Source organism: Arachis ipaensis, chromosome B10 (genome assembly GCF_059453495.1).
Source record: "Arachis ipaensis isolate K30076 ecotype BB chromosome B10, ASM5945349v1, whole genome shotgun sequence".
NCBI classification, from domain to species: Eukaryota; Viridiplantae; Streptophyta; class Magnoliopsida; order Fabales; family Fabaceae; genus Arachis; species Arachis ipaensis.
In genome coordinates, this window is record NC_142435.1 from 18,580,695 (window position 1) to 18,607,579 (window position 26,885).

Genomic DNA, 26,885 nt, shown 5'->3' on the forward strand with positions numbered 1-26,885 from the left:
TAATTAAGTTGAATTGTTAGACATATGAATTTGGACACGTTCATTCCCTTCAATAGCGATGTACACAAGTCCTTAACGCGTAGACGGTTATTCAGCTGCCACGTCAGACCAACGTGTTCTTGGCTTGTCCCATGTATAAACGGAGCCACGTCTTAGAATGACTATATTGCCCTTCTTTCAATATGCCTCATTATGGGGGCAAGGTTGACTCACCATTTGTAATTTTTAATGTTATTTCCTTCAATTCCAAACCAAAACCCATCACATCAAACTCCTTCAAGTTGCAACCCTTCTCATCGCTTTGCATTGTTACGTGGATGGCATAATAAAAGATGATATATGCTACTTACCAAAAAAAAAAAAAAAAGATGATATATGCTCCCACTTATATACATATATATATATATATATATATATAAGTTAGTTAGCTCGGTTCACTCATCACGCGCAATACAATACAGTAGAAACCTTTGTTGTTAGATCAAAGCTTTGAAGAGTGTATTAGAATGGAAGAACGGTATGATATTATCAAAGATATTGGGTCTGGCAACTATGGCGTTGCAAAGCTTGTTAAGGACAAACGCAGCGGTGCTCTCTATGCTGTTAAGTTCATTCACAGAGGCCATAAGGTACTTTTATTCTTTCTCTAATAATGTCAGATACATTTTCAAAATTTATAAATGAATAACTGCACTATTGGAGAAATAATATACACTTATGCGTATTCTTCAATTTATTTGTTGATGATGATGAACTTGTTTGCAGATTGATGAGCATGTGCAAAGAGAGATTATAAATCATAGGTCCTTAAAACATCCCAATATCATTAGATTTAAGGAGGTAATATATATAATAAGAGCCATCCCTTTTTTCGTTCTTTATTGGTCACAAAGGGTAAAAAAACTTATACCTTTTTTTTTTGGGTGGTATTATAGTATTATTTAGGGTGGAGACTTCAAGTTCATAAATGAGAGTTATTAAATAATTTAATTGATTTGACTAAAATTTTATCTAACAATTCTCAACTATCAACTTTACCTATATTTAGTTATTACTTTCTTAGAAGAAGCACATACTATATGGGAAACACTCAACAGAGAATATCAATAAAAGGACTCTTCTCTTTCTTTGACTTCTCTTCCAAAGAAGTGAATTATATATTATATATTATATATTAATAATGTTTAAAAAACAATAAAAATTCAATTCAATCAATTTAAATTTATTTTTTTAATACTTATTAATTATTAAATATTAAATAAATTAAAATTAAACTGCTTTTTTAATTTACTGTCACCTTAGCATTACCGATAATATAATATTACTGATTTTTTAAACTAATTTTTTATTATTTTTAAATATTTTTGTTGTTGAATTGTATTTCATTTGTTACTGATTAGATATATCATAAATTTGATTTAAAATTGAATTTAGAATAAACTACCATTTCTACCTATAAAAGTTGAAAAAGCTGACATATTTACCCATAAAAAATTAAAATTATCATTTGTACTCATAAAAGATTGATTTCACAAGCAAAATTACCCACACCCTAAATAATTATATAAAATCTCCAAACTACCCTTAGTGAGTCTCATTCTCTTTCCCCAAACTGCCCAGCACCATCACCTTTTCACTCTCTCTCTCTTCCTTCTCTATTCCATCTTCTTCAATTGTCATTTTTCTCTTTCTCTTCCCTCTCTTCTTTTTCTTCTTCAGGAGGTTTTTGGCTTCAAGAAGTAGCAATTTTAAGTCCTCTATTTTCTGTAACCCCAACTTTTTCAGCGTTGAGTACCTTCCTTTTCCAAATGTCGTATTTTCGTCTTCTCCTTCTCTTGGCATCACTGCTCTCTTCTCCTCCTAACGATGCGTCTTCGTCATCTCCTCTCAGTCTCGCCAAAATCAAATTAGTGTTCTGTGTTATTTGCAACGAAAATGGTGATATGAAATCTGAGAAATTGTCAATTTTTGTAAATTGTCAATTTTTGTTGAAGGTTCTAAGAAATTAGGGTTTTATTTTGAATATGTGCATGTTCTATTCTTCAATTTGACAAGAGGTGAGAGAGAAAAAGTGAGTGAGTGAGTGAATAAGTGATAGAGAGAGAAAGAGAGAGAGAGAGAGAGAGTAGGAAGAGAGATAATGCTACGGTAGTGGTGGTTTAGGTGCTGCAGATAGTGAGTGAGGATTGGTGCGTGAGAGAAGAGAAGGGGGTAGTTTGAGATTTTATGTAATTATTTAGGGTTTGGATAATTTTGTATGCGAAGTCAATCTTTTATGGGTACAAATGATAATTTTTATGTTCCATGAATAGATATGTCAGCGTTTTCAACTTTTATGGATAGAAATGGTAGTTTACTCTTGAATTTATATCTCAATATTGTTAGATAAATGATAAATTAACTTACTATATATGTAGTATTAATAGAACTCTCATTTTGGTTTTCAACTAATGATTAGTTTTATTAAAAAAAGTTAATCACTGGTGGCTATATAGGGGTGTTACAAAATTAAATAATAATAATAATAAAACATATATAATTTAATACTCAACCTAATGATTTAGTAAAGTAGATTTAATAATGCTTCAAAAAGTGATTAATATTTTAATAATTTAACATATTTTTGTATTAAATCATGAAATATAACATTAACGGTTCATTTTTGTAAACATTTAATTTCTACCTATTGTGATCTTTCTCTTTGGATTTATAGAATTTTAATAATTTTCACTTTAAGAATATTACTTGACTATGAAAATGTCCATCATACCTGAAACAACGCAATGTAATTAATTTTGTTCTTTTTTCAGAAAATAAGTTATTCCAGAATATAATGAAGCATTTAGACATGATTTTTTAAATAAATAAATTAAATTCCATATTTAAACTTATATATATTTCAAATTATTTACGATTTACAGTTTTACACCATATTGCTCATATCATTTACGCGGTGTGGGAGATATATATATATATATATCGTTTACCATGACAAGGAAATTAGAGCATTTGACAACTATAAAAATAGTATTTTGCAACATGGTTTACATTGATTCAGATAATAAAATAAATATGATTTATTACAATTTTGATTCTATAGGTTTGGTTATCTTTTTTAATTTAGTTCAATTTGATTAAAACAATTGAGATTTGTACCGTGTCAATTTGAACTAATCTTTTAATCAAATATAATTCACGCTATGTTGTGGTTTAAATTAAATCAGTTTATATCTCATTTAAATTTTAAATTTTGTAATTTAAAGACTTTTAACTATTAATTAATTTTTTCATATCCAATCCAACTTTTAAATTTTAAAAATTTTGTCATTTTCTAATTAGAAAACTATTAGACAACCAATTTTTTTTAATCCGACCAAGTCAGATTTACGTACGTGTATTTTTTCTTTTTACGTTTTTTTTCTTCTTCTTCAACCAACACCATTGCCGTCGTGGTTGTTGTCTTCTTCTTTTTCTAAAAAATAATAAGAAAAATCTACAACATTCTGTTTTATGTGTATCTTCTTTTACACAATTTTTCTTCAACGTTATCGTCGTTGTCTTCTTCTTTCAAAAAAGAATTAAAAAAACTTGCAGTATTCTGTTTTATGTATTACGTTTAAAAATTTTCGGCGTCAAAATAAAAAAAATTTTATATCATGGTTAAAAAATAGCAAATTTCGGTGCTATTTTTTTGTGTTATATTTTTTCCAAACAACTCTTCCTCCTCCTCCTCCTTGTTTTTAGAATTTTTTTTGTTTCACATTCTCATAATTTTTATTATTTTACCTTCTAAAAAGAATAAAAATAAAAATAAAAAAATCAAACAAAAAAAGGATGGAACAAAAAGAAGAAATTATGCCATTTTTATTTTATTTTTTATTTATCTTTTTTGATAATAAATACAAAAATTTTTGAAAAAAAAATACATAATTTTATAAATAAAACACAAAAATTCTATACGAAGGAAGAAAAAAGAAGAAGAATAAGAAGAAGCAAAAAAATATTGTAGCATTTTGTTTTATGTGTCAAAGTTAAAAAAAATTTCGATGCCAAATTTAAAAATTTTTTGTGTTGCGATTAAAAAATTTCGGTGCTATTTTATTATTTTATATTTTTTCCAAACAACTCCTCCTTGTTTTCAAAGTTCTTTTTGTTTAACTCTCACATAATATATTCTTATCATTTTATCCTCTAATTAAGAAGAATAAAAAAAAATCAAACAAAAAAATAAAAAGAAAGAATTATGCAAATTTTTGTTTCTTTTTTAGTTTATCTTTTTGACAATAAATACAAGAAATTAAAAAAAGACATGTAATTTTATAATAAAAACATATAAATTCTGTACGAAAAAAGAAGAAAGGAGAAGAATAAGAAGCAAAAAAAGTCTCCTACAACATCCAGTTCAGAATTTTGAAAATTTTTTATGTCAAAAATTAAAAAATTTTTGTATTAAAGTTAAGAAATTTATGTGTTATGGTTAAAAAATTTCGATACTATTTTTTACGGGAAGAAAAAGTGTTATTTCATGTGCATGTCTAAAAAACAATTTTTATTGGATTTTGGTCCACTTAAATGATAAAAATATTTGAATATATAACAAGACCGTTTTAATTATGTAATTAAATTTTAAAAGGTTTTTGAAGTTAAGCTTGTTATACTAGATACAGAGCTTAATTCAAATTTTTTAAAAGAAATGAGAAACTTGAAATTTTTAATATATGAATATAAAAATGATTGTTTTACAAAAGATGTTAACAAATATTTTTAGAATACGTAGTACGTACTTATATATGACAACACGAAAAATGAATTAATAAAGGAGATGAAATAAGAATGTATACTTTTAAAAAAAACGTTTTACAAAAGGACAGATGATAAGGATGCGTAGTTACAAAACTTTTATATAACATATAAATCCAATTAATATATACATATATACATACATAATATATCATATATACATATACCAAGAGACTTTTTATTCAAAAACATGGCAAAAGTAGATAGAAGATTAAATGATTAATTAATTTAACCTTTTATACTCTACTTGTTATCTTAATCGTCGCACTTTGCACTTGATATATATGATTATCATTTTCTCTGGCCTTATTGCATTTGCAATTTGCAATTAAATGGGTATAAATAATTATTAATGACAGGTATTGTGTACTCCAACTCATCTAGCCATAGTGATGGAATATGCCGCCGGGGGAGAACTATTTGAAAGAATATGCAATGCTGGAAGATTCAGTGAGGACGAGGTATACTATAAAATATAAATATATTACAACATAAAGTGACTTGACTTTATGATGATAATGCTTTTGTCCAAGAGGCCATTCTATCAATTATCATTATCTATTTGTGCAATTGCTTTAATTAATTCCTTGTTATTGTTATTGCAATAATAAAAGATTGCAACCATGCACACATATACCTTTTGTATCCAATGGTCATTATCCCTTTAATATACTCAAATCAAAATTTTATTAGTTTTTCAAAATTGAGGTATATCATGTTCTCATCAACTATTATTATTATTATTATTTGTTTTAACATTTTGATGACTTGAGAGTTATATAATTACTTGCTTAATTATATTGATTATACTAATAATCAATTCAATTATAATAAGTATTCAACTCGTATTATTCCTTTCCTTAAGATAATTCAAATATCTTTCATATTAATCCCATTAATGTTTTTCTATTATATATCTATTTTTTGTACAAAAAAGAAACATGTTTAATATAAAATTATCTAGTACTTTTTATCTATTATTTATTATTTATCTGTCTATTATATCAATTATATATAATTAAAACTCAGCTAATTCATTTGATAAATATTTTAGGATAAAGTATATTTTTTTATACTTAAAAAATTTATTAAAAATTTTAAAAATATCCTCAAGTTTTATTTTATTTTAATTTTATCTCAGAAATTTTTTATCAAATATACTTCTGACGGTTAAATTTTCAAGAAGCTTGAGAACAATCCAACGATAATGCATGATAACTATGAACTAGTGACATAATTTTGTGTTTAATTTATTTGTATTAAAAGTTATCTTTATAAATTTATTGCTGAATTATATTAATCCTAAACTTCTTGAAAAATTAACTGCCAAAATATAAATAAAAAATTATAATAAAATTAAAATAAAATAAATTTTTTAAAAATTTTAAATTAAATTTTTAACAAATTTTAAAAATAAAAATATATTTTATCCATTTGGTTGTTGACATGAGAGGCTTCAAATGTTTACTTTTTAACTTATTTGACTACTTTATGAGAATTAATATAATATTATATTAAATTATATATGAAGACTAAATGTACATTATAATTATCATTTTTCTTAGGATTAAATTTTTCTAACCAAATCAGTCATATGTATAAAATATATATTAAAATATTAAATATATATTAAAAACAAATAAAACAATATATATTTATATACAAATATATAATATTAAATTTGATAATTGACTTTTTTTTGTCTACATAATATTTTGAGTAAAGTATCGTTTTTGTCCCCAACGTTTGGGGTAAATTCTATTTGTGTCCCTAATGTTTAAATCGTCCTATTTGTATCTCTAACGTTTGTAAAAGTGATTCAATGTTATCTTGCCGTCAATTATAAATCATGAACGTTTTAGTTTGAGTTTTAAAAATCTCTTTTTGAAGTTAGAATACAAATGTCTGGGATAGAATCGATGATCCACTCCAAAAAATAGCTCATCAAAAGTTGAAACTAATTCCTACAACATTTACATAATTCACTTTTCTAGAGATATAATTGAATCTAAACACAAATAGTGGGTATAATATTAAAATTAAACACATCCAAGTGAGACCTAATTGAGAATGAATACATTCAAGTGAGAATAATTGAAAAATATAATCTGATTTGTTAGTATAATTGATAGTAGGATAACATTGAATCACTTTTATAAACGTTAGGGATACAAATAGGACGATTTAAACGTTAGGGACACAAATAAAAATTACCCCAAACGTTGGGGACAAAAACGATACTTTACTCTAATATTTTTTATACAAATCAGGGCCAATACGTCTAGGGTAAAAAAAATTATTGATTAATATTAGTTCAAATATAAAGTAAAAATAAAGTAAAAATAAAGTGTCGGCAAGTTATTAGCCTCTTGTATATATCCAAAACAGTAGCTAGGTTCTCTAATTGCCATATTTGAATGTTAAAACTTTCAAATTTTTTCGGGTTACATATAAGATTTTGGACTTGGTTAAATTAGCGAATTATTATTTTGATTTCTATAAAATTGTTGTCACTCTTTTTATCCAAAAATTTTATAAGTGACATCGGTCTTATTGGCTTACATCTCACACACAAATCAATTTAGAGATAGTCCCTTACATTTTAATCTGAACCATAAGTGTGAAGTTTGTTTAATTTGTAGATTTTAATTTGTACATGAAATAATAATATGAACTTAATTAATTTCACTTTTATTAATTTGAATTTATTTTTAATGAAATAGAACCACAATGTTTTTTTATATAACCTAAAATTATAACTTACTAATTTTACACAAATTAAATCATAAACTCGTTGAACTTTCTTTTTATTTTTATTAACACTAAAATTTCAATTTTATTAATTTCAACATCATGTATTGTGAAATAGTCTAGATATTTAATTTTTAAGCATTAATACTCATCCATTGTTATTTTGCTTGCATAGGCGAGATATTTCTTCCAGCAATTGATTTCAGGAGTTAGCTATTGCCATTCAATGGTACTAAAATTCTTGATATTGTCCAATGTGAATTCAAAATATATATGATTAATTCCTTTTTCATCTATCTTTCAATTTTGTACTTTATTGCAGGAAATATGCCATAGGGATCTTAAGCTGGAAAACACACTTTTAGATGAAAGCTCAGCACCACGACTTAAAATATGCGACTTTGGTTACTCAAAGGCAAGACATTACAACTAAATGCAATTTTATTTCTCACACACACATATTCTACATGTGCGACTTAAAACATGCGGATTATTATTATTAGAATAAAGTATTAAATTTGTCTTTTTCGTTTATTTAGGCGTAATTCTGTTTTGATCTTTAAAGTTTAAAGTATCTTATTTAAATTCAAAAAAGTTTCATTTAATTTTAATATAGTCTCACCGTAAGATTAAAGTTAAATAATTAATGAAATGTCATATATAACAACAGTATAAGAAGAAGGTTAATAATGTGGAAAACAAGTAAAAGCTCCAGAGACACAAAATCATCGTAGATACATTAATACATTTATTTATTATTTTTTTATAATTTAAATAAAATATTTTCTATAAAACTAAGGAGAACGATACAAAAATATATTGATGCATTCACGGTTGATTTTGTGCCTTTGAAACTTGTATTTGTTCTCTAGATTATTGACCTTGTTCTTGTACTGCTATTATGTAGAACATTCTGTTAATTATTTAACTTTACCTAACAGTGGGACTACATTAAAGCTAAAAGAAACTTTTTTGATTCAAATAGAACACTTTAAACCTTAAAAAGCAAAACATGATTATATCCAAACGTAAGGACTAATTTAGTACTTTACCCTTATGATTATAGTTGTTGTTGTAGTATCAACACTCTTTTGATATCATATATAGAAAAAAAATATTCAAAAGTGAAGGAGTTTTTGCAATTAAGGAAAAACTCAGTACAATTATATTTATGTGAAGTTGCTAGTTGAGAACCGTTCGATAATTTGATATATTTGATTAAATTGTTATTTGACTGCTCTCAATTATCAATTTCACATCAAGATAATTGCACGGAGTATTTCACATATTCTATGTTATTTTTTTACCTAACTATAATGTTTTCTTTTTTTTTTTCTCAGTCATCGGTTTTGCACTCACAACCTAAATCTACGGTGGGAACGCCAGCTTATATTGCACCGGAAGTATTATCAAGAAGAGAATACGATGGAAAGGTAATCTTGCTACGAAATTTGAATTTCAAATTATAAATATACACACACACAAGCTATCATAATGAACGATGAGTAGGTTGCTGATGTTTGGTCCTGCGGAGTAACCTTATATGTGATGCTAGTGGGCGGTTATCCTTTTGAAGATTCGGATGATCCACGAAACTTCAAAGAAACTCTTAAGGTAATTAACCTTCCAAAATACTAATATTATTAACATAATTAGATTGTGCTTCAAACTATAATCTTTTTAAAATATTTCTAAAATTTTGACAAAATTATGATAAGTTATATTTCATTAGGGAGCTCTAATTTTTGGCACCTTTATAATATTTAAGGGTTCTCATCATAAGTTGTTCGAGGCAAAAATTCTGCCATGTATCTTAATAATTAATTTAGCCCTTGATCTACCAAATAACCTTATATATAGTAGTAAGGCTACAAAGGAAAACTCTTACATTTTACTTTCTGCTTGACCACAACCATATTAAGTCCTAAGAAGACACAAAATCTATTTGTAGATTTTCCATCATATGTGACTTCCCAATTTTGAACCGTAGAAGTTGCATATTCTACATTCATTTGGTTTTTGAAAAACTAAACCATAATTAAGTGTCCTATCTAGGTACCTCATCATCAACATCTTTTTCACTGTAAATTAGATCTCTAACTTAGTGATTGTTACATATTGTGATCCCCCTAACAACTGATTTATAGAGAGTAGGTTAGTTTTTGAAAAATTTCTCTACTTCTATGGGCTTAAAGTTTAAGTGCAAATGTCATCGGTGTGGGTGTGGGTTTGCATCACTCATTACAACCTTGACTAGCAAGGATTTGAAATATTTTGCTTGAGATAGGTGTATTCTACTGGAGCTTTGTTTCACTTCTTCAATGCTAAGAAAGAAGTTTATTTCTCCTAAGTCTTTTAAGGAAATACGTGGAGTTGATTTGTCTCATGAGCACTTTTACCATTGGGGAATGGATCCTCTCAATTGTTGAAAAAAATTGAGGAAGTAAAGTGTGATCTATAACCCTTCAATGTATTTTCTCTCAAATTTTCTCTTAGTCCCACTTATAATAATTAATGGTAAGAGATCACACTTTACTCCCTCAATTGTTAAAAAAAAATTAAGAGGATCCACTTCCTTTGGTCACAAGTATATCATTTACATCGACCAGGTATATGTGGTTGTCGTCTTAATGAATCTAGTGAAAGGAAAATTGTTGGATGTAGTGTTTTTGAATCCAAAGTGGTTAAGGGTGGAGCTGATCGAGTTGAGTGAACCATGCTCTTAGACAATGGCGAAGCTTGAAAAAAAAAATTATGAAGGGGTACAAATTTAACATAATAATTACATAATAATATTTATATTAAAATAAAATTTATAAATATAATTATTTTTTAAGTTTATTATTAATCAAATAATAAATAAATAATTCTATAAATAAAAAATATAATATAGTTTATAATGGTGTTCTTCGAGTCTTGAGTGATTTAAAATCTTCAATAATTGAATTAGAACTAAACTTTTCAATAATTTCTTTTTCAATGTAAATAACCAAATTATTCGTTAAAAAATCGTCCTCCATCTTATTTCTTAATCTTATCTTCATTATTTTCATTGCTGAAAATAATCGCTTTATAGTAACTATAGAAATTGGAATAGTTAATATCAGACGAATCAATTTATCAATCAAATAATACATTTTTAACTTTGTTATTTCTGCTAAACATCTACACAATTCATGAATAGTTGATAGATTCTTCATTTCTAGATATTGACGAGCATCAAGAATAAAATGTTGAAGTTGAAAAGGAAAATTAATCTTCTCTTGTTCAGTAAAGTTTTCGGGATAATAATTGTCAACAAGAGTAGAAATTTTAACAATGTTAAAATTTTTAGATGTATCTTTAGGCATGAGAGTAGAGCTCAGACTTAGTAGATCCGTTACTTGATTATTTAATCTACTATTCAACTCTTGTAATTGCTTATCAATTGTGACTAAAAATATCTCCACTCTAAAATAATGCTCAATTATAATATGATCTTTTTGGTGACGCGAACGTCCCTGCTTTGCTACATAAAAAGCAGTTAAATCAGGAATTAGAATATCATATTGCTCACAAAATGATTTGACATTTTTCAATGTTTTCTCCCATATGTCATCTCTCATGTTTTGGATAAGTGTTTTTGTAGAAAGAACTAGTTGCACAACATTAACTATGTCTTGAGAATGCTTTTGTAGAGCTTGACAAAGAACATCAATTATTTCCATAATATCTTTCATCAAATGCAAGATCAATACAAACTCAAATGTGGTCAGGTTATTGTAAGCACTATCTGCATCACCACGCTGAGAATAAGTTGATCCATCAACAATAACCTTTTGTAAAACAGTTAATGTTGCACCATACATATTTATTAAACTGCAAATAAAAGAGAAATGAGAACTCCATCGAGTATCACCTGCTTGTTTCAAAGTACCAATTTGATTTGCCTCTTTACCAGTTTCAATTTCATCAATCTCTAATAAATGGGCAATTTTATCTGTCTTGATATCATGTAACTCATCATGTCGCTTACTAGAAGAACAAATGATGTTGACAATGAAAGTCAATTTTGAAAAAAAACTGAGGCACATGAATAACTTTTTTAGATGTAGCAACTAATGCATGTTGTAATCCATGAGCAAAACAGTGAATATAATAAGCATAAGTGCAATATTTTAAGAATAATGCTTGTAACTCATTCCATTCTTCTCTCATGTTGCTAGCACCATCATATCCTTGACCACAAATATTAGAGACATTAAGATCATGTTGAAAAAGAATGCCACACAATTCATGTTTCAGAGTTAATAATGTAGTATCTTTAACATGTACAAGATCAAGAAAGCGCTCTTGAATAAAACCATGTATATTAACAAATCTCAAAACAAGTGTCATTTGTTCTCTTTTAGATTCATCATGAGCTTCATTTACTATAATGCAAAGCTTAAAATCTCCAATTTCTTCACAAATATGCTTTCTCACCTTATTTGAGAGAATATGCAAGATTTCTTTTTGAATTTGACGTGAAGTATACTTAGCAGGGGAGCATTTTCTAACACAGTTTTTGTAACTTCATCATTGTAAGATGCTATAAGTTTTATCATTTCAAGAAAATTACCTCGATTTTTTTATTTTGGAATTTTATCATGGCCTCTGAAAGCACAAGTTTAAAATGTAAGCCAACGAGTTGCATCAATGAAGGATTTTAGACGCAATCGATTCCTTTGAATTTTCTCAGAAGTATGATCCTCAATTACATTTTGGATGTGACTTGCCTAATTTAGTAAGTCTAGACATGCTCCAACTGCATTATTGTGTGGCGAGCAAGGATCTCCAATATGTTTAAGAAAAACACATTTCACTCCGTCATTAACCTTTTTTTAACTTCTAAATCCTTTACAAATAAAAATATTTGACCCATTATGTCTACTAAATATTTTTCTAACCAAATAACAAAATAAACAATATGCAGCTTTTTCAAAAGGTGAATACTCTAACCATGAAGAAAAAATACTAAACCAAGCATATTGAAATCATCTTGGATGTTTTGTATCAAATAGAGGATCATTGTCAAGATGCTTTGATATGGATCCTCATTTAAGATAAGCTCGTCTAACCTCATCTCCTTAGTTTGGGTGATATTGCCAATTTTGCAGGCATTTTCCAAGGTCTTGTTCCAAAGAATTAAGGTCAAACTCATCAGATGCAACTTTTTGAACTTTTGAAGGTTGTATCTCACTTTCTTCGTAATTCATTGACGTAAAAGAATTATCTACAGGTGTTGATATTATAAAATTTATATTTTTTCCTTCTTGAACATTAGTCTTCCTCTTAAAAAATGCATCAATTCTTTGATTTTTCATCATTATGATTGTACAAAAAGTTGAATATATATAATGTGAAATATGTAAAAAAGATAAAAAAGACAAATATTAAAATTTATAATACTTATTGAATATTATTTTTAGCCAAAAAAAAGTCAATTAAAAAATCAACAAATATAAAACAATACTAAACTAAACAAATAAAAAAGTTATCTAATTTCACAAAGATGATGCAAAAAAATATAATTGCTTGAACTCAAAACTTAGGTTAAAAGATTGAAACTTCTTCAATTACAACTTACAAATTCTTCTATTAATCTATAAAAATATAATAACATCAATATTTATTGAATATTTTAATATTTTTGTATAATATAAAAAATTAAATTAAATAAACAGTAAAATATAAAATAGCATTAAATTAAATAAATAAAATACTTAATTTTTTTATAATGTTTTTGTATTTTTTGATTTTGGTTTGAATAGAGGCGGTTTGAACAGAGAAAGACAAGATGAATTGAGATACCTCATGTTAAAGTTAAGAAGCTAAGCCAAGTGAACTACATTTTTTCTTTGAGAGCAATACTACTAATTTTTTTATAAAGAGTTTGGAGGGGCCATGGCCTCCCCACTGTCTAACATAAGCTCCGTCACTGCTCTTAGAGCTTGCTTTACTCCAGAGAGATCTTTAGAGTTCGCACACTTGATGGTGATTGACTATGATGAGGCTTTCAAGTAGAGTTGCCAAGTTTGTCAGAGTTTCCTGGATTGATTTCTTACTAGTCTCACATTCCTCCTCTATTTCTCTTTTTTAGTGTACACAATGCAGTGCTTGCTCAACTAACTGAGATAATTTCTAGGACAGATCAATGTTCTCTTTAGCCACCACTATTGCATAGATCTTTGGTTTAGCTATGCCAAATTTTCTTCTAGTTTGCATTGGATGAAAGTTGATTAGTACAATTGGTGTTTTTCTTGCAACACAACTTGCAAGTCTACTGTGTTATATGAATTTAGACTGATTTGATTAGTATTAGAAGTGAAAACGAAAACCAAATTATGAGAAACAAAAATTGATGTAGAAGATAATGGTGCAATTATGTTATTGACGTTGTTGTAAGTGTCGTGTAATGTATGGCACAATGTTATAAAATATAAATGGGGATGAGGATTTAGATGCAGCAGTTAAAACAGGTGCTTGATGAGGTCGGTGTTGTTGTGTGGCAATGTTTGGTATGAGGGGTTGTATTTGGGGTTATGTTGTGTTGTGTGGTTGAAAGTGAGAAATTTGGGATATTCGTGATATGATGGGTGGGAAGGTTTGCAGTGTGGGTAAGTTTGTGAAGGTTGGTTGGGGAATAGATTGTGTTGTTGTAGAGAGCTTTGCTACTTGATGAAATAGATGATGATTTGGGAATTTAAACTCATTGAAGAAAACATTCCTTGAGGTAAAATTTTTCGCTTCGGCGGTGAATCGAAATAAACTTGTATCTTTTTCTTTTTTTGGAAAATCTTTGAAAATGTATTCTTGTGATCTATGGTCAAGTTTGAAGTTTTTGTATGCTCTTAGGAAGGGGTAATAGGTGCATCCCAGTGGAATGAGAAAAGTATAATTAGGTTTGGTTCCTGTTAAGGCTTCTAATGGTAACTTATTATTGAGGGTTTACTTTAATAGTTTGTTGATAAGATAAGTAGCTAAGAGTGTGGCTTCATCCCAAAATCATAATGGAAGGGTAATCTAATAGTGTTAGTGTTGTTTCTATGATATGATTATACTTTCTTTCAATTATGCTATCTTGTTGGTATTTGTAATGTGAGTCCGTGTTAGATATCTTGGGTTTTAAGGTAATAACTGAAAGATAAAGTAATGTACTATCCTCCATTGTCTGTCTACAATTCTTTGATCTTAAGTCATGTGTTGTTTTGAATTTGTGTCTTGTATTGTAAGAAAGCTTCAATTGCTTGTGTCAGTGTTTTTAACAAATAAGTGCATGTGAATCTGGTTCTCACATCCACAAAATAAATATAGAATCTACAACTTAATCTACTATACACTTGTGAAAGACCCCAAATATCAAGAAAAAATTAGTTGTAAAGGTGCATAGGTGGTGTAGGATTTGAGGTGAGGTAATTAATGCAAATTTATTTATATAACAAACATTACACAAGGTTGGTGCAAAATCACCTTTATTTATTGAATCATTAGCGACATTAGATTGTTCCATTACAAGTTTTACTACCCTATCAGATAAATGCTCCAATTTTATATGGCATAGATGCATTGTGTGGCTTACACTTTTACATGAGATGTTAGTACTAATATTTAAATTCAACATATACTATTTTTATTTTTATGACATTTCTTCTCTATTACAACATCGAGAATTTTTTATATATTTTTCAGTATTTTTACTAACATATGTAACTTTACAAACTTTTTTCAGTAGTACCATTATTATCAACAATGGAAGAAGTATTAACAATAACAGAATCATCTATATTGGTAGAAGCAGTATTAACATTGGTAGGATCAACAGAATTGGTAATAATAATATTAATAACAACATTGTCAACAACAAAGTTATGATTGATAAATGTAACATTCCTTAGTAGCGTGTGAATTCCCTCAAAATTTGCAAAATCCATCTCTAATCAAACCTTGGAGGAGTATCTTCTTGTTCATCTAACATTTCACATTGCATAAATGAAGCCAAGATTTAGAGAACAGGAAGTTGTCTAAAGTAAATTTGGCTACACTCACCGAAATTCTTAGAGATACTAGACACATGTAGTAGATTTTATAGTTTAAAAGGATGACTAGATAGTGATGCATGCATTAATAAACTTCTAACATGTGCAATATCCATACGTTGGCTATTACCTCCATATACCTATTCTAAGCCTTCATAATATGATCCAGTGATGAGATTCCTCTAATCAAAGGGGATATGATGAGATGCTCTAGTAGATATGATGAGATGCTCTAGTATCTGGATACCATGTTGTGTCTGACATTGCAGTGGGGCAATGCAAGAAAGGCTTAGGATTAGAAGTTGATGGTTGAGAGAAGGTCACTTGTGTGTTGCTATGAAATGACATTGATAGTGATGGTGTAGCTTTTGGAGGTTGCATATAAGGATAAATAAATTTTTGGTTGAATAAATAAAAGTATTGTTAATCCTCAAAAGTTCTGCCTCTTTAGAAGCTTTTATTATGCCAAAACCTCTACCACATTTATATCATCTTCTATTGTAGCCAGCACAACCTCTACCATAGTCTCTTTCTTGTGTTGAGCTATCTTGATTCTCATTTTTTTGAGTGCCATGTGCTTGTATTGGCCCTAATTCCACTCTTTCAAACGTATTTATAAATTCCTCTTGCATTAGTGATTCTAATTCAAACTCACTTTTTAATATTTGTTCCATTCTGCCTAAGACTTTCGAGATTTGCAATGTAAATTTATACTTAACAACTCTATTGACAAAGCTTCATCATTGAAACACGAGCTTGCTACAAGACAGTGATGTTGAACTTCCCAATCCATGAAAGCTTGAGGCTATTTCTTTGCACCGACCTTATTCTAAGTTGAACTTTTGAGGAATCTTTCTTAAATTAAGGTGATTCTGAAGTTTATTGATCTTGATGCACATTAGTGCTTGTTTCTTCAATGCTTTAAAATTACTTTGTTGAGTTTAATGGAAGCAAATATCGAAAATAAATTTTGACGAAAAAAGCTTGTAGGAGTTTTTGGTGCAACCGAATTGTCTTTAGACACCATGGATTTGCAGCTTTGATATTATATGAGGTATAAGATTTTATAAAATATGAATGGAGAGACTAGAGAAAGAGAAGAAATTAAAGTTTTTAAAAGATGAGAGAACTTCTGTTATATTGAATGAAATGAATTTGAGTTACTTTTTTACAAAGTAATTAAGTTAATCTATTTATAGTAGAGACTCTACCAACAAACTCTAACAACTTCTCACAACTTTGCTGATATGGTATAACCAACTTATTAACTAAGTTGACTTTCAACCAACATAGATTGATTTATTGGTTAGTTAACTAGTCCGTTTAAGCAAGTATTTGTAGTTTGAATTTCATCTTGTGCGTGTAATAATTCATTGGGCAGCTAAAAACCTTTAAATGAAGCTCAAATCTACGACAAATTAATTATTGTCTTGTTGGATTGAGAAATAACGTAAAAAAAAAAAAACTAACTTGACTCTCACGGGCACTCTTTTATCATCTCTCTCAATAACACTAACAATGATTGAGGGTATAAGAAAAGGAATGATTTTTTTCGCTGTCAATAAAACAAATAATATATTTTATGAGCATTACTCATATAAAGACAACAAAAACAACTTTTTCCAAAGTTGTTTATTTGGCCGCAACTAAAAAACGTGGATTAATAATAAAAACATAAACTATGAATACAACTGAATCAATAAGTAAATTAGAGGATTTAATAAAAAAATAATTAAATTATCCAAATTAATAAACCAAAAATTAATGATTCTAACTAATATTAAATTAAATGACATTGAATTTTTTAAATTAATATAAAATAATTTTTTTCAAAATCTCAAATTCACCATAAGTTTTATTCAAGAAATTAAAAAATATATAAGAATTGTTAGACTAAAAATGGAATAATTAGAAATAAGAATTGGGATATTAAAATATAAATTTTTAAATATTAAAAAAAATAATTATTAAAAGAATTATAAAAACTGTAAATAAAAATTTAACTCATAAAAAAATTATTAAATTCATAAAAAATGAAAAAATATCAAAATGATAATGAAATAGAAGTAGAAAAATAATATTATAAAATTTATAAAAAATAATAAAAAATAAAACAGTCCTTTAATAAAATTTTTGTTAAAAATTTAAATTTTAAATAAATTAAAAAAATTAGTGTCAAAACTAAAGTAATGATTTTAAAAATATAGCAACACTTTTTAATAATAATAATACTTTTAATTATGTCAGATGTCAAAAATCTAATACATAACAATTTAGTTAATGAATGAGATCAAACGTCCTTATTTAAAGACGTTTTAAACGTTTTTACCTGAACTTCTACCATATTGTATAACTGTAGACAAAACACATTTTCTTTTTAGTGCCTTTGCTTGCATATGCCCAACGAACACGTGTAGATAGTATAATAATTTATGAAAACAATTTTCTAATTTTAATTACCATTTTTTAATATTTTGGCAGAGAATTCTCAATGCCCACTATTTTATTCCAAACTATGTTCGTGTCTCAAAGGATTGTGGACACCTTCTATCTCAAATATTTGTAGCAAACCCAGAAAAGGTACTGTATAATGATCAAAATACATTGTAATTATTGATATAATTAACATTTAGCTTTATATCACTAGCATAATTTAGTTATTAAAATGTCACCTATTTTTCTGACAAGTTGTTCTAATTTTATTGAAGAGAATAACCATACCTGAAGTTAAAATGCACCCGTGGTACCTAAATAACTTGCCAGAGGAATTGATGGACCAAAGGGGATGCGAGTTGCAAAATATTGGTGTGGATGATGATGATGATTCATCATGTCAAAGCATTGAGTCAATACTTTCAATAATTCAAGAGGCTAGAAATTTAGGAGTGGGAAAAAAACTCAGTGGACAATTTGTTGCGGGTGACATTGATCTTGATGACATGGATGCTGAAATTGATGATATTGAAAATGGTGGCGATGATTTTGTATGTGCATTGTGAGGTCTTATGGTTATAACCTTTGGAAAAACTATTTTTAATATTTTATTTGTAGTTTTTTTCTTTTAAGCATTTTTTGTAAAAAGTCAAAACTAATTATAATTTTATTTGCATCTATACATAATTAAACTAAGTGTGCAATTTAAATTTGAAACTCGAAATATATTTACAAAATCAGAACTAAGAATTGTTAGAAACAAGAGAGAGATCTGTGAAAAGTGTTTTGTGTATTATTCAGATTGATGAAGAATACAATATACAAGGGGTATATATAGGTGCCAGAAGAATCAAAGTAATAAAGGCATATAATCCTACAATTAATACACAGATATGTTATATAAATATAAACGATACTAACTGATCTAAAATGATTCTAATGATTCTCTAATGATTCTCTAACATCCCCCCTCAAACTCAAGTGGGAGCTAAGGATACCAACTTGAGTTTGGATAACAAAGTCCGAAAACGAGTCGGGTGATGAGCTTTCGTGAAGATATCAGCAGTCTGATCTAGTGTTCCAACAGCAATGAGACAAATAGCATCAATAAGGATACGTTGCCTAACAAAGTGACAATCAATCTCAATGTGTTTGGTGCGTTCATGAAAGACATCATTATGGGTAATCTGAATAGCACTGCGGTTGTCACAAAAAACATTAGTAGGAGACGACTGAGGAGCACACAAATCTTCGAGAAGCCAACGAATCGAGATAACCTCAGCAGTGGTGTCAGCGAGGGCACGATACTCAGCTTCTGTGCTTGATCGAGCAGTGAACGTTTGCTTCTTAGCACGCCAAGAAATGAGAGCGTCGCTAAGAAACAAACAGTAACCAGTAGTAGAACGACGATCAGTGGGATCACCAGCCCAATCAGCATCGGAGTATACTTGAAGGGACAAAGAAGAATGGGCAGAAAAATAAAGGCCATGAAATAAAGTGCCTTTGATGTAGCGAAGAATGCGAAGAACTGCTGCATAGTGAGTAGTACAAGGAGCTGACAAGAACTGGCTAAGTACATGAACTGGATAGGCAATGTCTGGTCAAGTGACAGTTAAGTAGACGAGTCCTCCAACTAGCTGTCGATAGAGAGTAGGATTATCCAAAACAGTGCCATCCATAGGAGTAAATCGAACATTAGGCTCAAGAGGAGTAGACTCAGTGCGACTATCGGTAATTCCGGCTCGAGCAAGAAGATCTGAAGCATATTTAGCTTGAGAGAGATAGATGTCATCATCAGTGGATATGACTTCCAGACCAAGAAAATAGCTGAGAGAACCAAGATCTTTCATCTCAAAAGTATGCTGAAGGGACACCTTGAGATCAGAGATACCATCAGCATCATCTTCAGTAATGATCATGTCATCAACATACAAAAGTAGAAGAACAACTCCACGTTCACTTTTACGAATAAAGAGAGCATTATCATGAGGACTGCAAGTGAAACCAAGACCGCATATGGTAGTGCTGAACTTGTCAAACCATTCACGAGGAGCTTGTTTAAGCCCATAGAGTGCCTTGCGAAGTAGACAAACTTTGCCAGAAGGACAAGGATAACCTGGAGGGGGGTTTCATATAGACCTTCTGTTTCAAATCTCCATTAAGAAATGCATTCTTCACATCCATCTGACTGAGAGACCATCTTTTGACCGCAGCAGTGGCAAGAAGAGCTCGAACAGATGTGAGACGAGCAACAGGAGCAAAAGTCTCTTCATAGTCAATACCATACTCTTGCGTACAACCCTGAGCAACCAATCGTGCCTTATAACGGTCAATAGAACCATCAGAGCGAGTCTTGATCTTGTATACCCATCTGCTTCCCACAATTTCCTGATTTGAAGGAGAATCAACCAAGTCCCAAGTGTGTGCTTTTTCAAGTGCCTGTATTTCTTCCTGCATTGCTTGTTGCCAATTTGGATTTGTGGAAGCTTCTCTGAATGACTTAGGTTCATGTTGATGAAAAATAGTAGAAAAATAATGATAATCAAGAAGATGAGGAGGTGGATTTCTCACCCTGGAACAATGAGTGGAAGAAGGAGGCATGACGGGAGGAGTAGGAGCGTCGTTCGGTCCGGAATCATCAAAAGATGGAGAAGGCGGAGGAATAGGAGGCTGTGAAGGGTGACTTGAGATAGAACCTATAGAATCATCACTAGGAAAAAGGTCAACATTGGGGTTAGTGAAAAAAGGTGACTGAGTAGGAGGAATAGACTCAAAGGAGGAGAACCGAGAAAACATGTGATGCTCCCAAAAGACAACATGACGAGATATACGAATACGTTTAGAGAGAGGATCCCAACAGCGATAACCCTTGTGTTCAGTGCCATAACCAAGGAAACAACATATACGAGCCCGAGGTTCAAGTTTACTATGTTCATGAGGCTGAAGAAAAACAAAACAGACACAACCAAAAACTTGAAGAGAACTATAATCTGGGAAAGTACGATAAAGACGCTCAAAGGGAGTAACATTACCAAGAACAGAAGAAGGGAGTCGATTGATAACATAAACAGCAGTAAGAATAGCTTCACCCCAAGTACGCTCAGGACACAAAGAAGAAAGAAGCATTGCACGAACAGAGTCAAGAATGTGACGGTGTTTGTGTTCAGCTCGGCCATTTTGTTGAGATGTACCAGGGCAAGTGAACTTAGACAAGGTACCCTGTTCTGCAAGAAAGGTTAAGAGTTTGGAATCACGGTATTCCATAGCATTATCACGGCGAAAAACCTTAATGACCTTAGAAAACTGAGTTTTAATCATAGTGGCAAAGTTAATATAAATCTGAGGTAACTCATAGCGATTGGTCATCAAATAAACTCAAGTAAAGCGTGAATAATCATCAATGAAAACAACAAAGTATCGAGCTCTTCCCATAGAAGTGGTGGGAGCAGGACCCCAAACATCAGAGTGAATCAGATCAAAAGGAGAGCTTGCAAGAGAGGAATTATTGTGAAAAGATAAAGCAGTTTGTTTGGCAGTTTGACAAGAAATGCAATCAAAAGATTCATTAGGAACCTGACCCAAAACACCTTGAGATACAAGAGGACGCAATTTTCCTAAGGAGCTGTGGGCAAGACGTTGATGCCATAAGTGAAGGGTAGATAGAGAAGAAGCAGCACAGAGATTTGGTACAGGAGGAATATGAAGATTCTCGATTTCAAACAACCTTCCAACCTTACGTCCAGTCCCGATGACTTGTCCCGTCTGACGATCCTGTACACGGCAACCAGAGATAGAAAAAGTGACATCAAAACCCAAATTAACAAGTTGACCAACAGAAATAAGATTAAAGTTTAAATTGGGAATAAAATAAGTATCAGGAAGACTAAGAGTCGACTGGGAGATAGAAGCCTTGTGTGTTGCGTGCAAGAGGGAACCATTAGCAGTATTGATAGAAGGTCCATTTGTAGTGGTAGACAGAGACGAGAAGAGATTACGCAATGGAGACATGTGATTAAAGCATCCCGAGTCAAAATACCATTTAGAATTACCTTGAGGAGTCGAAAGAGCAGCAGGAGTATTACCAGAAAGGGAGAGAAGACACTGAAGAAGAGACGCAATATCAGATAGAGAGACAGGAGATGGGTTGAGAGGAGCTGAGGTGGTAGATTCAAGAGTAGCATCAACAGCAGAGGCAGGCTTAGGACGTGGTGGGTGAGTAGGACAGGTAGTAATTAAATGTCACGGGAGCTTACAATAGTGGCAAAACTGCTGGGAACAATGGTAGCTAATGTGACCCTTTTGGTGGCATGTGCGACATTCAACAAAAGGACAGTCGGAGAAGAGGTGCCCGGAGCGGTTACAGTTTCGACAAAAAGTACCCTGCCTATCTGTGGCAGCAAAACCAGCTGATGTTTCCACAATAGTAGACTCACAAATTAAGGAGAGGAGAGAAAAACTGCAATTTCAGAGCAGAAAATGAGAAATCCGAGGCCGAAATCGGAAAGAGCTCACCAAAAAATCTTAGAAAGGGTCCCACTGTCTGCCACGTAAGCAGCCACCTCAACAAGCAATGACACGTGGCACGCGGTGATTGGAAATGCAAGACACGTCAGCGGGTGACTGGGCACGGGTTGGCAAATCGGGTCGGGTCGGGCGCGCGGGTCGGGTGCGGTCCGTCTCTCGTTTGGATGACACGTGGGGCGTTGCTGAGCCGTTGATCTGGAGCACTGATCCAACGGCGACAGATGCTTCTGGAAGGAGAACGCCTGCAACCGGACAGCCAACTTCAAGCGGCGCGTGGCGGCGCGTCTGGCAGAGGCTGGCGGTGATTTCGATGGCGTTGAAAACGTTGCAATGAGTGGAAGGTGACGGTGGCGGCGGCGATGAACCGAAGCGGCAGGAAGGAGTTGAAAACTGAGCACAAAGTACTGCACGGAGACAAACGGACGGCGAAATTCAGACGGAGCGTGGCGGCGCGTGCGGTGGTTTCCGGTGACGAGGCTGGACTCGTTGAACTCGCAACGACGAGACGAAGGCGGTGGTAAGGGCGGTGACAAACCAAAGCGTCTGAAAAGGGAGCAAAAGAGAGACCAAAAAACACTGCCAGAAGAGAAAAAAACAAAGGACTATAAACTAATATTCATTGAAAAAAAAGACCTAAGCTCTAGATACGATGTTAGAAACAAGAGAGAGATCTGAGAAAAGTATTTTGTGTATTATTCAGAATGATGAATAATACAATATACAAGGGGTATATTGACAAACTCCAATTTGACGGTTTATCTTGTATTGAATTTAGGGGATTTTATCACCTTTTACCCACATTTATTCAATGAAATAGCATGGTTTTGTATATTCTCCTTTAATTGTGCTTAAGAGTGAAAACATGCTTTTTAGGTCTTAAAATAGCTAAATTTAATTCTCCTTGATTCCATTAGATGCCTTGATATGTTTGCTAAGTGATTTCAGATTTAGAAGGCAAAGATTGGGTCAAGGGAATGAAGAAAGAAGCATGAAAAGGTGGAGAACTCATGAAGAGATGAAAGAACCGGAAAGCTGTCAAGCCGACCTCTTTGCACTTAAATGACCATAACTTGAGCTACAGAGGTCCAATTGATGCGGTTCCAGTTGGGTTGGAAAGCTAACATCCGGGGCTTCGAAACGATATAAGATTTGCCATAGTTGCTACACGTATGGTGGCGCGCACGCGCAAAGTACACGCACGCGCCGTTGCTGCCACCTAGTTCACTTAAAGCAAAACGTGGCCAACGAATTCTAAAGCCTTGTGGGCCCAATCCAACTCATTTATGATGCTATTTAACCCAAGGAGTGAAGAGGGAAACATGGGTTAGTTACCAATTAGTTTAGTTTAGCTTTGTAGTTAGTTTTAGAGAGAGAAGCTCTCTCTTCTCTCTAGAATTAGGATTAGGAATTAGGGTTAGATTAGGATCTCATAGTTCTAGGTTTAATTCAAGTCTCCTTCTACTTCTACCTTCAATTGATGATTGCTACTCTTTGGTTCTTCTCTCTATCCCTATTCTCTTGTTGTAATTTCTCTTATTTTGTTTCTAGGTTTTGTAATTGAGATACTCTTGTTCTCTTTATTTCCTTTTAATAATGCAATTTGAGGTAATTCATGATAATTGTGATTTCCTTGGTTGTTGTTGTTGATCCTTTGTATTCAATTGTAGTTAGAATTCATTCTTGTTGTGATTGACTATACTTTTCTTTTGTGCCTTCCAAGTGTTTGATGAAATGCTTGGTTGGATTTTAGTATAGATTTTGTTCCTCTTGGCTATGGTAGAGTAATTAGTGACACTTGAGTCATCTAATTCCTTTGTTGATTGATAATTGGAGAGATTGCTAATTGGTTTGGAATGCACTAAATCTAGTCTTTCCTTGGGAGTTGGCTAGGACTTGTGGCTCAAGTTAATTCATCCACTTGACTTGCCTTTAATTAGTAAGGGTTAACTAAGTGGTAGCAATGAACAATTCTCATCACCATTGAGAAGGATAACTAGGATAGGACTTCTAGTTCTCATATCTTGCCAAGAGCTTTTATAGTAGTTAGTTTATTTCCATTGCCATTTACTTTTCATGCCTCTCATCCAAAACCCCAAAATAACTCATAACCAATAACAAGACACTTTATTGTAATTCCTAGGGAGAACGACCCGAGGTCCAATACTTCGGTTTATAAATTTTAGGGGTTTGTACTAGTGACAAACAACTTTTTGTATGAAAGGATTAGTGATTGGTTTAGAAGCTATACTTGCAACGAGAATTCATTTGTGAATTCTAAACCGTCAAAAATCCAATCATCAAAATGGCGCCGTTGCCGGGGATTGCAATGGTGTTATGTTATTGGTTATTGTACATATGTGAATATTGTGAATAGGTTTGTCTTTTGTTGTTTCTTAATTTTTGTTAGTTTTATTTTGTCCTCTCATTATGAATTCTCACCACTTTGGCTTTGAGTTTGGTTCTAAGTGTGTTGTAGGAAATGTGGACTTTAATGGCAACATGTACCATGGATGGAACCAACAAAGATGGGAAGAGCCTCAAGGAATTGATCACTCCTATTGGCAACAACCTCCGGATACTTATAGGTATAATTTCCATCCTAATGCATGCCAACTTAGTGGCTATGATGATTCTTTTTGTGACACTCAACAACCACCATCATATGCCTATGAATCTCATCCTCAACATGAACCTCAACCATTCTCACAAGCCTTTCATCACCAAGCACCACCCTATGATCCATATCCATCATATAACCAATCGTCCATACCATATTTTTATGGCCATTATGAGCAAGAACCTCTAGAACCACCACAACCTTATCAAGATTACTACCATGAACCACCTCAACTCTCACCATCTCCACACCCTTACCAAGAAGAACCACCTTCCTACTATGAACCCTCTCTCCAAAATAATAAACCTTCCTATTCACCCCAGGCCCCAATAGACGAGCCTCTCACTTTGTTACTTCAAGGACAAGAGGCCATGAAACGGGATACACTTGAGTTTGTGACCAATTTGACCAAGGTGGTGCACACTTTAGCCCACCAATGCTTGAATACGCAAGGTACTTCCGTAACCACACGTGAAAAGTCAAAAGAAGAGCAAAGCATGAAGGAGAAATTGGAAAATTCGGTGGAAAAGGAGGAGTCAAATTTTGTGTTGAAACAATTGGAGAAGCCTATGATCATTGAAGAAAGGGGAGAAGTGGTTGAAGATTTAGGAGATGTTGAAAGTCCAAGGGAATGTAGTCTCATGGAGCACTCTTCCAAGGAGCTTGATATTGAAGTTGAAGAGGGTGCGCAACCTCTAAGGCATACCGTCGTTGGAGACTTGGAAGAGGTTTATCAAGAGATGGATTCAATCATGGATGAATTCCTCTCTACAATGGAATCCTCGCCCATTGGACATGGAGTTGAAAGTATAAAAGAGTGTGCACAACCCCCCATACCCTTGGTGAGCAATGAGAAAGAGAGCTACCAAGAGGAAAACGTTGGCATGGTGTATATCGAAATTGAAGAATATGAAGAGGTTGACCAAGAAATGGATCTATTCATCAATGAATTTCTATCCAAAATTAAACCACCTCCCATTAGGCAAGAAATCAAAGTTCTTGAAGACAACACCAAGCTATGTGATAAAAGGGGAAAGGTTGAAATCAAGGAAGCTCGCAAAGAGGTGGAAATACACAAAGAAGAGCACAAGGAAGTAGACCTTGCATTATGTAAGTGTGGGGAGGTCTCCCTTCCCAAATTACCATCCAATACAATATTTAAGTGGGTAAAATCTCTATCCCTGAGCTTTAATCTCTCACTTGAATGTGGTTTGCTTGAAAATGATGGTCAACTTAGAACTCTTTGTGGAATTAAAAGCAAGAACGAGTTGTGTAGTGGTTGGAAAATAGGAATTAGGCTCATTAAGGTCAAAGCCTCAAGGTATAGGGATGATGTTGGGACAAGGATTACTTTATACGGATCTAGGAGGAAGCATTGGTGGAGTAAAGAGAATTCTATGAGTCAATCACCTCTATGTCAACCGCTCATCCGACAAAACCATGAAACTCAACTAACGGATGGGTGTGATGGGTGTGAAGACAAGATATGGGATCCCGGTTCGTTAAATGAAGACCAACTATGGGGACTCATATCTTGGGTAGAACTTTGCCCAAGCTTGACGAAAATGGTTGGAAATTCTGTCAACCAATTGAGAAGCAAGGATCCTTGGAGATTCAAGGATGAGTACAAACATAAGCCACCATGACAATAAGCTCCTCAAAATGTCCAACTTAAGGACTTAAACTAAAAGTGCTAGGTGGGA

General features: G+C 31.8%; 1 protein-coding gene across 2 annotated transcripts; it reads left to right on the forward strand.

The window, feature by feature from the left end:
• Positions 1-426: 426 nt before the first annotated feature.
• On the forward strand, positions 427-18,607 carry LOC107623033 (serine/threonine-protein kinase SAPK2). 2 transcript variants are annotated; one of them, XM_016325159.3, is made up of 9 exons: positions 427-629; positions 766-840; positions 5,160-5,261; positions 7,727-7,780; positions 7,874-7,966; positions 8,892-8,984; positions 9,061-9,165; positions 18,090-18,188; positions 18,317-18,607. In XM_016325159.3, exons 1-9 carry the CDS (start codon positions 507-509, stop codon positions 18,605-18,607), a joined length of 1,035 nt encoding a protein of 344 aa, XP_016180645.1. In that variant the 5' UTR covers positions 427-506. The 2 variants fall into 2 exon arrangements, with proteins under 2 accessions (XP_016180645.1, XP_088362695.1); XM_088506569.1 differs by lacking the exon at positions 766-840 and having other exon boundaries at positions 457-629.
• The last annotated feature ends 8,278 nt before the right edge of the window (positions 18,608-26,885 follow it).